The 14,941-nt window shown below is 36.6% G+C and overlaps 1 protein-coding gene across 6 annotated transcripts in view; it reads right to left on the bottom strand.

The window, feature by feature from the left end:
• The window catches only part of PPP3CB (protein phosphatase 3 catalytic subunit beta), a 63,548-nt gene that overhangs the window by 28,493 nt on the left and 20,114 nt on the right, over positions 1–14,941 (bottom strand). For all 6 annotated transcript variants that reach the window (XM_007520321.3, XM_007520323.3, XM_007520322.3 and 3 more), the window contains exons 4-9: positions 12,446–12,557; positions 10,814–10,959; positions 10,455–10,594; positions 10,274–10,351; positions 10,074–10,168; positions 6,700–6,825 (exon numbers count right to left, since the gene is read on the bottom strand). In XM_007520321.3, coding sequence (XP_007520383.2) covers positions 6,700–6,825; positions 10,074–10,168; positions 10,274–10,351; positions 10,455–10,594; positions 10,814–10,959; positions 12,446–12,557 — 697 coding nt within the window. The remainder of the gene's footprint in view (positions 1–6,699; positions 6,826–10,073; positions 10,169–10,273; positions 10,352–10,454; positions 10,595–10,813; positions 10,960–12,445; positions 12,558–14,941) is intronic.

Below are 14,941 nucleotides of genomic sequence, written 5' to 3'. Positions count from 1 at the left end.
AAGAGAGAGACAGGCTGGGAGTCTGAATCGACCTACCAAAGCCCATTTTCATTGGGGAAGCAAAAACAGAAGCCAGACCTCCCATAGTGACCCTGGGTCCATACTTCCAGAGAGATGAAGAATAGGAAAGCCATCAGGGGAGGGGGTGGGATACGGAGTTCTGGTGGTGGGTATTGTGTGGAGTTGTACCCCCCTTATCTTATGTTTTTGTCAGTGTTTGCTTTTTATATATATAAAAAAAATGTTTGGGGAAGGGGCTGGGTGGTGGTGCACTTGGTTACAGTGTGCAAGGGGGGAAGGAAGCTTCACAAGTGGTGAAGCAGGTCTGTAGGTATCTCTCTGTCTCTGTCTCTCTCCCTTCTCAATTTCTGGTTGTCTCTGTCCAATAAATAAATAAAAATAATAAGAGAATTTTAAAAATTGTTTGGTGTACTGGGTGGTGGCTTACCTGGTAGAGCAAATACATTACAATGCACAAAGACCCAGGTTCAAGTTCTTGGCTCCCACTTTCAAATAGGAAGCTTCAGGAGCAGTGCAACAGAACTGTAGGCATCTCCCCTTCTGTTTATCTTTCCCTTTAACTCTGTCTTTTCTCACCTTATATATGTAAAAAATGGCTATGGTGACTGAAGTGGTAGTAGCATTGAGCTCCAGAGACAACCCTGATGGCAAAAAAAAAAAAAAAAAAAGAAGAAAAATGGGGCCAGGCAACAATGGCGTACCAGGTTAAGTGCACATATAATCATAAGCAAGGATCCCTGCACCCCAACTGCAGGGGGAACACTTCACGAGCGGTGAAGCAGGTCTGCAGGTGTCTATCTTTCTTTCTCTCTATCTCTCTTCCTCTCTCAACTTCTCTCTGTCCTGTCAAATAAAAACAGAAAGAAAAAAATAAAGAAAAAAATGAAAGTGGAAAAATAAAGTAAATTTGGAATGTGGCACAGTAGATAAAGTGTTGGACTTAAAAGTGAGTTCCTCAAAAAACATGAGGTCCTGAATTTGATTCCTGACACTGCATATGCCAAAATGTGCTGATCTGAGCTTTCTCCTTCTCAATAATGTCACCTGTCAAATAAATCTTGCTGAAAAAAATAATAATAAAGAAAAATGATTGAAAATTATGGAAAGCCTAGTCAATGCTAGAAACCAAAGAATGGCACCAATTCATAAGGCTGCACTATGACTCTGGCTGGAAGAAGAGAGAAAATGGAAGGCTGGACTTTAATAAGGTTAAGATTTAATTAGAGCATAAATGAAAAACAAGAAAGAGTTTGAGGTTCTATCCCCCACCCACTCACCCCCACCCCTAACCAGAAAACCGCTCAGCTCTGGCTTATGGTGGCACTGTGGACTGAAGGGACTGAACCAGCAACTTCATGGGTATGAGTCTCTCTGTATAACCACTGTGTTATCTCCCCAGCTAAGAGTTTGTTAAAAAGCCAAGACAGGCAAGGAGCTATCTGATTAATAAAAAATTACTAGTCAAAGGCCTGGATATAAAAGCCTCTTTATCTCAATGTAGATTAAACACACACACACACACACACACACACACAGATAGAGTGGGAGTAAAGGAATTTTGAATAACAGGATTTTGTTTGCTTTGTTTTCATCTCCAAGGTTTTCACTGGGGGGGGGGAGGGGGCTGTACCGGCTTGATTCTACTTCTCTAATGTCTGGACTGCTGTTTATTTCGAGTGAAGAGGGAGAAAGGAAAAATAAACAGGGAGAGAGGAGACGCATCATAGCACTGCTCTACTGCCTGTGAAGCTTCCCCAAGCAGGTACTCCCACAGGAGGCTCAAACTCAGGTCCTTGCTCATGGTAAAGTATATGATCTACTGGGTAAGAGATATCTCCTGTCCCCACTAGCAAAGGTTTTGATCAGAGAGTATTAGTGGTACTATTAAAAGCAGACTAAAAGTATCCAAATAATTTTCTTTAAAAAATTTTTGTTAATATTTATTTTTCTTTTTGTTACAACTGTTTTTTTTAATTGTTCTTGTAATTGTTGTTGTTATTGATATCATCGTTGTTACATAGGACAGAGAAAAATGGAGAGAGGAGGGGATGACAGAGGGGGGAGAGAAAGACACCTGTAGATGTGCTTCACCACCTGTGAAGCGACTCCCCTGCAGGTGGGGAGTCAGGGGCTCAAACTGGGATCCTTATGCTGGTCCTTGCGCTTTGTGCCACCTGAGCTTAACCTGCTGCACTACCACCCAACTCCCAAAATATCCAAATAATTTTCAATGTTTCACTCCTCTTAAGCATATAATCTCCTTAAAGACTTCCTCCATAACAGGTCTCCAAACCTCTAACCTTCATTCTAATTCATTATGCCACAATAACTTTTCTTTAAGAATTTTTTTCAATTTATTTATAAAAGAAAAATAGAAGATATCAACAAAATCATAGAATAAGAGGGGTGAAATTCCTCACATTTCCCACCACAAGAGTTCCATATCCCATCCCCTGCATCGGAAGCTTTCCTATTCTTTATCTCTCCGGGAACATGGACTCAGGGTTATAATGGGGTGCAGAAGGTCTGGCTTCTGCAATTGCTTCTCCACTGAGCATGGGCATTGGCAGGTTGATCCAAACTCCCAGCCTGTCCCTATCTTTCCCTGCTGGGGCAGGGCTCTAGAGAGGTGGGGCTCCAGGGCATATCCACAATAACTTTTCTAAATGACTATAATGGTGAGATTTTTGTCTTACTAAGGCTTACCACCATTTATGAAAGTTCTCTATGTGGTGATCAAGATTCTCATACTATAAAATTCAGAGGGAGTCGGGCAGTAGTGCAACGGGTTAAGAGCACGTGGTGCAAAGCGAAAGGATCGGCATAAGGATCCGGTTTGAACCCCCGACTCCCCACCTGCAGGGGAGTTGCTTCACAGGTGGCGAAGCAGGTCTGCAGGTGTCTTATCTTCCTCTCCCCGTTTTCCTCTCCTCTTTCCATTTTTCTCTGTCCTATCTAACAATAACATACAACAACAACAACAAAAAACAAGGGCAACAAAAGGGAAAATAAATTTAAAAAATAAATATTAAAAAATCTAGAAATAAATAAATTTTCATGTGTGATCTTCTTGGAAGATCAAAACATATTAGATACAACAGAAAGAAAAAAGAAGAAATATCTGCCAGGAGCAGTGGACTCACAGTACTGGGACCAAGTGATAATCCTGGTGACAAGAAAAAAAAAAATTGTACATAACTTTCACCAGATTTTCAACAGGGTTCAGGTGTATGGAAATGCAAATGACAGACATCAGCTATGAGAAAAAAGAGAAAGATTGAGTATGATTTTATAATTGTCTAAGCTGAGAAACTGGCAATGGGAATTATATTATTCACTATCACTGCATATGTTACCAACTTTCTGATGATATTTAAAAAATATAGAGCTCTCAAAAGGTTAAATAAATAAAAACTGTTTTTATCTAACTTTTAAGATTAAACCAGACTCTCAGAAAGTCTATAGTATAGATTAGGTGAATTGCTTCCTAAGGAATAGATTGTCATTATTATCCCTTATTATCAATAAAAGGGGAACAAGTATGATAGTTTGCTGCTTACTCTTCACGGCAACAGAAATTTTTCATTAGAATCAAAAAGTAGGTAAACTAAATAGTTGATGTATTATGGGAAAATGCAAAGCCAGGTAACGTTCCGCAGACATTAACATGCTCAAAGATCAAGTTCAAGCTACTGGTTCCCACCTGCAGTAGAGAAGTTTCACTAGGGTTTAGTAGTACTGAAGGTATCTCTCTTTTTTCCTATCTCTGTCCCTATCACAAAGAAAGCAGAAAAGGAAGAAAAAGAGAAAGAAAGAAAGTAGAAGAAAGGAAAGAAGTAGAAAATGGGAAACTATACAAAGGGCTTGAGAAAGTTTTCTTTAAAAAACTTTTTTTTTTAAATTTTATTTAGTTAACTGATGAAAGAGAGAGAACTAGATCATCATTATGACATGTGTGATGATGGCCATCAGACTCAGGACCGATCACATCTAAATCCTGTGCCCTCCAACTGTGCTATCTTACAGATTATGAGAATGTTTTTTTACTGATTAACATTGATTAGGATTCTTTTTTCACATAAAAATTTAAAATTATATATTTTAAATGATGTAAATAAACTAGAAGTCCACAGATAATTAGATTTGAATAACCAAAAGATTTGAATACTTCCTTTTATAACAGATTTAGATTATTTAAGATCACTTAGTAGATTTCAAATGAAAGAACACTGGGTGCAGTGGGTTAAGTGCAAATAGTATGAAGTGCAAGGACCCATGCAAGGATTCCGGTTTGAGCCCCTGGCTCCCCACCTGCAAGGAGGTTGCTTCACAGGCAGTGAAGCAGGCCTGCAGGTGTCTATCTTTCTCTCTCCCTCTCTAGCTTCCCTTACTCTCTCAATTTCTCTCTGTCCAATCCAATAAATGGGAAAAAAAAAAAAAAAAGGCTGCCAGCAACAGTGGATTCATAGTTCAGGCAATGAGCCCCAGTGATAAACCTAAAGGCAGGAAAAAAAAAAAAAAAAAGAGGGGCAAACAAAAGCGTACTATTCTCCATTTTTATTTATAGGAGATCTCAAAACATAAACTTTCTAATCTTAAAAAAAGAGTAGCACTAATTGTTAACTTCACTGTGGGGTCCAAAACTGTTATGCTTTTGCTATGTAGAATAGCTGAGAAAACTATCCTTTTTTTTTTTTTTAATTGCTACTAAGGTTATCACTGGAACTCCATTCTGGCATTATGAATACACTGCTCAAGGCAGCCATTTTTCTTTCTTTATATTTTATTGGCTATGACAGAGGTTAATTATTAATTGAGAGGGGAGGAGAACACAGATGAAGAGAGAAAGATATCTACGGATCTGCTTCACTATTTGTGAAGCACCCCCACCCCCTCTTGCAGGTGGGGATCATGGACTTAAACCTGGGTCCTTGTGCATGGTAATGTGTGCACTTAACCAGGTGCACCACAGCCCAGCCTCCTCAATTATCTTTCTGTCCTTGCTTAAACACTTGCAGCATAAACATTTATATCACATAAATATTTTTCTTATTTAGGAGGCATGAAGCAAATCAAATTAAGGGGACCATGTGGTGGGTGGTACAACTGGTTAAGTATGCATGTTACCAAGCACAAAGACCTGGGTTCAAGCTCCCACTCCCTACTGCTAGAGGGAAACTTTATGATCCGTGAAGCAAGTACTGTGTCTCTCTGTCTCTCCCCCTTAATCTTTCTTTGTCCTATCAAATTAAAAAAAAAAAAGAAAAGAAAAAAGACAAAGTGTCCATTAGGAGCAGTGGATTCATCATGGAGGCAATATGAAACAGAAAATTAAATTAGAATCTATAATATATTGCCGTACTACCTTATATCCCCTTCTCTTCCCACCTCCTCTATCCTACTCTTACTATATTCATATTACATACTAATAGCTGATTTGCAGTCTAACTTAGAGGCAGAAGAATTAGCAAGATAAGTCCCTATTCTTTTTAGCTTGATGATGCTATGACTGAACTATTTCTCGTATACCAAAGATAGAAGGTTCTAGTGTAATGCATCCCTTAAACCTAAGCTCTTTACTGGCCCCTTTCTCAAATGCTAAATTGGGTAATTCTATCTCCACATGAACTTAATGCTGATATGCTCAGTAACTGATGAAGATAAAAAACAATCTGCAAAAAAACCAAAACAAAACCAACCAACCAAACAAAAACCCTGTTTTACAAACACACCGTAAGTATTAATTCTGAATTTCAGAAACAAAAATTGCCTTGGCAGAAATAAAATATCTTAAACAGAAAGGAACATTTTGTAACATGGGGAAAAAATTGAGGGGCATATACAACAAAATGTTTTATAATCCTATCTGTTATTTCACACAGTTATTTTCCACATTTGGAAAGTGAGGCATTACCTTGTAAAAAAAAATCAACACAAAAATAAGAAAAAAGTGATATAGAAATTCTATAGATTCTACATTCCATAGAATGTAGTAATTGTTAACTTCACTGTGGGGTCCAAAACTGTTATGCTTTTGCTATGTAGAATAGTTGAGAAAACTTTAATTCCATAAAAGAGAAACAAAGCTTCTTAAATAGCACTTATATTCTCTTATAAAGTCAAGTAAGTATATATTAATAGGTAGCCCTCTAAATTATCAGAAATCATTACCACTGAGATTATATAAATCTATTTACAAAGAAGAAATATTAGGTTAGAACCTGAACTTTTCATTTGTATTTTTCTGAGTAAAGAATTGTTATAAAATGATAAAAATTGCCCAAAACAAAGGCTATTAAATTCTCCCAAGAATAGCTGTGATACCCCCCAAGTGATGCTAAACTATACAAGTGCCCATTCCAAATCAAAGTTATCTCTCCTTTCCTCTATAAAATATTTAAGCTAAAGAGAAAAGAAAGAAAAACCAACAGCTGAAGGCAACATCAAGCTATTTATAAGTCTCTTCCCAGTCCCCCAGACAGCCTCACATGGGGGCTGTAAACAGCTAACTAAAATATCTTAGAGGATCTCATATCCACACCCACTGACACAAGTAGAGCTATATCCACAGCAAAACTAGACATCAGTTTCCTTTATCAAGTATTTGCCTGCTGTAGTAAACTGGAGTAAATATAACAGTAACAAAACAGTTGTTTATTTTTAAAAATAAAATCATACCTTTTTCTCCAACAAATGGCAATGACCATGTAAAGACATCCATAAAATTGGGTAACCAGTAAGGATGTGGAGAACAGTTAAACTGTCGAATATTCATCACATTATTTTCATACTTTAATACAGCAGCTGCAAGATAAGTTTAAATGACAATATAACAATTTGTCTTTATGTCTATATGTCTAAAATACATAAATCCAGTAACAAAAATTAATGGAGTGGGGAATTGGGATATGAAGTTTAGCATACAGAACAACTAATTTCTTTAAAAAACATACATTTCATTTTTAATATACTTATATAAAGTATAGAATTTAATTCATTAATGAACTTCCCAGATTCTTTCTAGATTTTTTTTTTTTACTTTATAACCAAAGAACAGACATGCACTTTTACTAAATCCAAAATTGTGACTTCCCAGATTCTTTCTAGATTTTTTTTTTTTTACTTTATAACCAAAGAACAGACATGCACTTTTACTAAATCCAAAATTGTGAACACTCAAGTTTTAGAGGACATATAGAATGACAAAAAACAATTTTCTAGGTTTAAAAGTTCATATAAGTGGAAGATTTCAAAGTTGCAAGCAACAAGGAAAAAAAAACCAGCTAAATGATCACAAAGAAAAAGAAAGAAAAATAACTTTGAAATATACTATTTATTAATGTATGCATCATTTATTTAATTTTTATATGTGAAGTTACTACAAAGAAATAATTTACTTCATTTAGAAAATACCATTATCCCAAAAGTAAATGTTATCTCAATTTCAAGTATTTTTCTAATGTTTCAGTATACTGATGCATATCGTATCGCAAATTAACTGACATAGATTTCAGTCACTTGTTATATTAATTTGTGGATCACTGGGTTAGATTTTAATCCAAGTAACAGCATGTAGTAGCTCTGCAATGCTTAGTCCAGAGAAAGAATTTCACATAAAAGTTCGAACCCCGGCTCCCCACCTGCAGGGGAGTCGCTTCACAGGCGGTGAAGCAGGTCTGCAGGTGTCTATCTTTCTCTCCTCCTCTCTGTCTTCCCCTCCTCTCTCCATTTCTCTCTGTCCTATCCAACAACGACGACAACAACAATAATAACTACAACAATAAAACAACAAGGGCAACAAAAGGGAATAAATAAATAAAATAAAATAAAAAATATATTTAAAAAAAAAAGTATATAAAGTGTTTTGTAGATATTGTAATAATTATGCAGCTATTTTTCCATTATAATTCCAAACCCTGAAATGCATATTATCAAATATCAAGATTTGTGATTTTGGCCAATATACTACTATAAGTAGTGTTTCCCTTATAAAATTCATACATGAAAGAAAAGTATTTTAGAGTTAACCTCAGAATCTAAAGTCCACTATAAAGGTTTTAGTATTTTCAATTTAACCTTAGAAACTAAGACTTAGTATCAAGGTTTTGACTTTGAAAAAGAAAAAAGAGAATCTAGAAAATTGCTTTATGGGTGAAATCAAACATTACAAACATATCCATACCACATAAGCACTCAAATCATTAATACTATGTACAGACTCAGAACCACCAAGAGACATTTGATTTTGACAAGACAGAGTCAATGGTTTGAGTTTGTTTCCTAAATAATAAGAAAAGTGATCACTTAACCTCCTGAATCAACTGACAAAGGACAACCATTAAGACAGTAATCAACTGAGCACTGAACTCCTTTATAAAAAGGGCAGAAGTCAGGCGGTAGTGCAGCGGGCTAAGCGCAAGGACCAGCATTAAGGATCCCGGTTCAAGACCCCAGCTCCCCACCTGCAGGGGGAGTCGCTTCACAGGCAGATCTGCAGGTGTCTATCTTTCTCTCTCCCTCTCTGTTTTCCCCTCCTCTCTCAATTTCTCTCTGTCCTATCCAACAACGACATCAACAACGACATCAGTAACAACAACAATAATAACTATAAGGGCAACAAAAGGGAATAATAAAATAAATATAAAAAAAATAAAAAGGGCATTTATAGTTGAAAAACAGAGTGCTGACAGAAAAGTGTAGATTTCATTCTTGATAATGGAGCCAAAACTTAGATGTTTCTTTTTGAAAATTAAGAATTATTGCATTAGTTATTTTCATATGTTTAAAAACGTGTAAACCAAATACAATTTAAAAGAACATTTTAGCAATGGCATAATCTTTAGGCTGCACTGACATCAGCTTCTAAAGAGTAACAACTCAGCTGAAGCCATTACATAGCTGCTTTAGTACTTATGAAAGTCTTATGTTTCTTGTAGCATATTCTGTATCACAGTTATTTACAGATCCTACTACATAATCTCTGCAAATGTTTTAATCTTTTAACTATCAATTCCAATCCTCAAAAAAAGCTCTTGTACTGCTCTTCTTTTGAACTCACATCAGGCCCCTTATTTAGCAATTACCCACTACCTTTCAGAAGGTACTTTTGTTTTTCTTTACATAAAGTACTTTTAAAAGACTTTAACCTTGTGTTCTTTCCTCCTGGCACATCTACTCCATTCTAAACCTGGAAGCTATGACACAGTCAAGTGAATTCCAGACATGTCAAGATAGAGTTGGCTTCTTATTATCGTCTTGTGAAAATGTGACTATGCAAACATAATCCAAGCTCATCTTCAATGTACTTGGCACAAACTTAACTAGATTAATATTCTTTACTATCTGCAATATGTAAAGTTGTGTTCAAAATAAAATGAAATTCAGTAATTATAGGCAGATCACCTGGAGGGAAGGAGAATAGAAACCTCTGAAACTGAAGATACATACACACACACACACACACACACACACATACACACACACACACACACACACACACACACACACACACACGCATATATGCCCAAATCCAAGAAAGAGAAAAGATAGAAAAGAATGTATCCTTGAAAGGAGGTCAGAGAGAATTAATTAAAGAGTCAATTACAAATCTTCATAGGATAATAAGATTATGAAGGGAATAAGAAGGGGAAAGACAACCGAAATCAGTGAATATGAAACAAGAACTAAAAAACTACACACTACAAATAGAACAGCTTTATGCAAACAAGAAAACATTTTTATAAATTAATGGGAAAGATTTAAGAAAGGGGAGTTTAGGGAAATCATGTTTAATTTTGATTGACATACGTAACTCAAAGCATACTTTCATAAGACAGCAATTATGATCAACAAGCTGTGGAATGGTTACATAAGACTTAACTTTCACATTTTGGAATTTTATTCCTTGTTTTCTCCCCTCCCTTATATCTTAGTTTTTATAATGAGATTTGGAGAGTTACAGTTTCAAACAATGCCCTTTCTTTCGATTGTTTTTTTCTTAAGTAAATTATAATACTAAGTTGTTTAACAATTTTTTATCAACAACATCTTACCTTTATTATTGTAGACATCTAAGTAATTAGGTGCCGAAAAAATTGTTATTAATGAAGGGAACCCTGTAGTTTGACTTTTTCTGTACATTCTATAGCTGCAAAACAAATAGCTTAATATGCATCGTAAAGCATCAATCATGGTTACTATGTATGATTTTTATTTTAGGTGTTAAATTAGGTCAGGGGAACAGAATTCTTACCCTGCATCTTGAGCTTCATGAGCTCTAATAATCGATAACAAATTATTGTTTTGCAAAAATTCACACACTGCTGGATAGCTGTGGGGGAAAGAAAATAAATTAAGTAAAATACGATTTTCTATATTAAGTATATGCTATTTAAATAACTAAAATGCTATTAATCTTGAATATTACTTCTTACTTATAAAAATAAGAACATCCTCGAACTGTATTATGACTAAAATGTTCCTGTGATTTTTCATTTCCAAAATCTTCAGAAGGATCAGACCACAACAAGTCACACATTGGTCCAAATGCAGGTGGCTCTTTGAATCTATCTAACTGTCAAAGAAAAAGATAAATAACTTGAAAAAACAGTGAAAATGGAATGAACATAAGAATACAGTAACAACTTTTAACTACTGTCTATATATACTACATTGTTATGATTAGAAGCATTTCCTTAAAGTATCAAAATAATTTTTACCATTAACCTAATCTTAATAGTGATAAGTTCAAGGCTTCTACTCTCCACTGTAGTGGAAGCAAATAGATACTCACTCTCCTAATATCATCCAGTGTGTGTATTTCTGGTGAAAGTCCACCATGTACACAAAGAAACTGTTGGTTTAAAAGTGCAGCTAGAGGCAGGCTATCAAAAGCTTCCATACAAGCTTCATACACTCTTTCTGAATATTTAATTTTACCTAGAGAAAGAAAAACATAAATAACTGAAGGTCATATGATTAGATGATTACTTTGAACATATACACATATATAAAATTGCTCATAAAAATGAAAGCAAGGGTGGTTGAGTGGAGCTCAAATCTACACTGTGTACATGACCAGGGATGCATCTTACTAGGTGAGCTATCTTCCAGCCACTACATATAAATGTTTTCAGTCGGGATAGGTGATGCTGGGTGTGGAGAATTCTATACACATACATGTCTACCATGTGAAACTACACTACTAAAATGTATACTATAAACCAATGCTAAACCAATAAAAAATTTTGACTAGGGCGGAGGGTAGATAGCATAATAGTTATGCAAAGAGGCTCTCATGCCTCCAAAAGTCCCAGGTTCAATCTCCCACAACACCATAAGCCAGAGCTGAGTAATGCTCTGGTAAAAAAAAAAAAAAAAAAATTGACTAAAAGAAAAAGATGTCAGCATCCTGCCTGATGAGAATCAACAAAAATAAACACAGTTATTGGTCTTGAAGACAAAATATTTGCTCTCTCTAAATGTATTTTAGATATTGTCAAAAACATAAGCCAATACTTCACTTGTATAGGCCAAGTAAGGCAAAAATTCAAGTACATGTAACACAAGAATGAAAAACTCAAGCAAACCAAATAGCTATTTATTAAATAGTCAGGTAGACAGGTAGAGAAAGAAAGAGACCACAGCATCAAAACTTCCTTCTGGGGAGTCGGGCTGTAGTGCAGCGGGTTAAGCGCAGGTGGTGCAAAGCACAAGGACCGGCATAAGGATCCCGGTTCGAGCCCCGGCTCCCCACCTGCAGGGGAGTCACTTCACAGGCGGTGAAGCAGGTCTGCAGGTGTCTGTCTTTCTCTCCTCCTCTCTGTCTTCCCCTCCTCTCTCCATTTCTCTCTGTCCTATACAACAACGACGACAACAACAATAATAACTACAACAATAAAACAACACAAGGGCAACAAAAGGGAATAAATAAAATAAAATAAAATAAAAAAAACTTCCTTCTATGTAAAATCATTAGTCATCATCACTTAATTGTTTAAAAAATTATTTAATTTATTTATTATTGGATAGAGACAGAAAATTAAGAAGGGAATGGGAGGGGGAGGGAAGGAAGAGGGAGGAAGTCCTGCAGCCCTGTTTTACTACTCTATAAAGTCTTTATAACTCTTACTACCTACATAACACCAAAAGAATATTAAAGTGAAAATATCCCTTCCCATGTTCAGTGGGGAAGCAATTATAGAAGCCAGCCCTTTTACCTTCTGCACCCCATAATGACCCTGTGTCCATATTCCCATGGGGTTAAAGAATAGGAAAGGTATCAGGAGAGGGGATGGGACACAGAGCTTTGGTGGTGGGAACTGTACCCCTCTTATCCTATGGTCTTGCCAGTATTTCCATTTTATAAGTAAATAAATAAAAAAAAAGAAGAAGAAAAGAAACTACCCCTCCTAGCAATACTCACATTCCTGCTTAAAGGTAAAATATTCAGTAAGGTGTCTGCATTCATGGTTGCCTCTCAGAAGAAATAATGTGCTTGGGTACAGAATCTTCAGGACCCATAAATATAAGACACACTGCAAAAGAAAATGTTCCCAGTGAATTTATTTTGTACTTTGTTTATTCTTTTGATCTCTGCTCCATTTCCTCCTACCCAATTCCCCTTAATATCTCCATTACACTTTTTTTTCTTTGTCCCTTACTAAAATATAAGCTCCATGGAACCAGGGACTTGGCCATCTTATTCACTTCTGATTCTTCATGCCTAGAAAAGTAACTAGAAAATAGTGAAAGAATAACAAGTATCTGATGAATGAAAAAATCTATTTAATTAGGTTGTAGGTTGGTTTCTTAGCTGTCTCAATAAATAAAATAGGAAAGATAATAGCAGCTAACATTTATTAAATAGTTATGCTGAGCACTATGCATCATTTCTCACTTATTTCTCAAACAAGCCTATGAAGTGTGCAATATTATCTGTTTTATAAATGAAGAAACTGAAGCAAAGAGCATAAGTAACTTACATAATTACTAAACTTGTAACTAACAGAAGATAGGAATCCTCAGGAAGGAAGGAAGGAAGGCAGGGAGGGAAGGAAGGAGGATGGAGCTCCAATACCTAAGTATTATGCCAACCTAAGGGGATGGCTATGTTATATATATATATATTTTGTTGTTGGTTATGAGTGTTGCCTTACATAAGTTAGATGGTCATTATCTAAATGGATTCTAAGTACAATTTTTTTTTCTAGAATTTATTTATTTATGAGAAAGACAGGAGGAGAGACAGAGAACCAGACATCACTCTGGTACATGTGCTGCTGGGGATCAAACTCAAGACTTCATGCTTGAGAATACAATGCTTTATCCACTGCGCCACCTCCCGGACCACTCTAAGTACAATTTTTTAAAATTAAAACAAACACATCAGATATTTTTCTCTAAATAGATTTAACTCAGGAAGCACATTCACATGTTACTTATCTGGTTAAAAGAGGGGGAAAGGGTCTGGGGTATATGAGATTTGGGAAGGTGCCTGCTATGCTTAAGTCCTCAGCATACTACATGGCAATACTACAGCACTGAAGGAGGTTTTGATGTTGTGGTGGCTCTCCCTCTCTCTCTATATTTCTTTGTTTTTTCACCATTAAAAATTAGTCTGGAGAGGTGAAGCCACATAAACTACAAAAAAACAAACAAACATAAAACAAAGGGGAAAAAAATATATTTTTTTGCCTCCAGGGTTATTGCTGGGGCTTGGTACCTGCACCATGCCACTGCTCCTGGAGGCCATTTTTTCCCTTTTGTTGCCCTGGTTGTTTTATCATTGTAGTTATTATTATCGCTGTTATTGTTGTTGGAGAGGACAGAGAAATGGAGAGAGATGGGGGAAGGCAGAGAGGGGGAGAGAAAGATAGACACCTGCAGACCTGCTTCACCGCCCGTGAAGCGACTCCCCTGACGGTGGGGAGCCGCCGGGGGCTCCAACCGAGATCCTTAACGCCGGTAATTGCGCTTTGCGCCATGTCCGCTTAACCCGTGGGCTACCGCTGTAGCCCCGAAAAAAATATTAACAAGTTAGGAAAAGCCTGGAACATCGAGCATCAGTTAAAGTACTGGACTTACAAGCTTGTTACTGAATTTAATCCCTGGCACTGCACATACAGAGCAATGCTCCCAGTCTTTCCTTTCAAACATTAATTAATAAATAAATCTTAGAAGAAAAAATGAGTTAAAGGATATTGTTTGTGTAACTTTGCACATCTTTATTTTATTCACAAGGAAAAAAATAAACTAGGGTCGTACTTACTAAAACTCTACCTGTATTATTATTATCATCACTTTTGTTTATTTTGATGGTTTTTTAAAAATTAATTTATTTTCCCTTTTGTTCAGCCTTTGTTTTTTATTGTTGTAGTTATTGTTGATATTGATGTTGTCGTTGTTAGGACAGAGAGAAATGGAGAGGGGACAGGAAGACAGAGAGGGGGAGAGAAAGACACCTGCAGACCTGCTTCACAGCCTGTGAAGCGACTCCCCTGCAGGTGGGGAGCTGGGGGCTCGAACCGGGAGCCTTGGGCGGGTCCTTTCGCTTTGCACCACCTGCGCTTAACCCACTGCGCTATCGCCCGACTCCCTATTTTATTATTTCTCATGCATAACACTAAAATGTATGGGGGCGGGTGGTGGCGCACCTGGTTAAGCGCATGTGTTACAATGCGCAAGGACCCAGGTTTGAGCCCCCGGTCCCCACCTGTAGGGGGAAAGCTTTATGAGTGGTGAAGCAGGGCTGCAGGTGTCTCTCTGTCTCTCTCCCTCTCTATCACCCCCTTCCCTCTTGATTTCTGGCTGTCTCTATCCAATAAATAAATATAATTAAAAAAAATTTTTTTAAAATACTAAAATGTAGTAAGAGAGTCTGCTAGGAATCCATGAGGTGGTTCAGTAGCTAGAGGCTCTG

The sequence above is a fragment of the Erinaceus europaeus genome, chromosome 1 (assembly GCF_950295315.1).
Source record: "Erinaceus europaeus chromosome 1, mEriEur2.1, whole genome shotgun sequence".
NCBI classification, from domain to species: domain Eukaryota; kingdom Metazoa; phylum Chordata; class Mammalia; order Eulipotyphla; family Erinaceidae; genus Erinaceus; species Erinaceus europaeus.
This window is presented reverse-complemented; position numbering and strand designations above follow the sequence as displayed.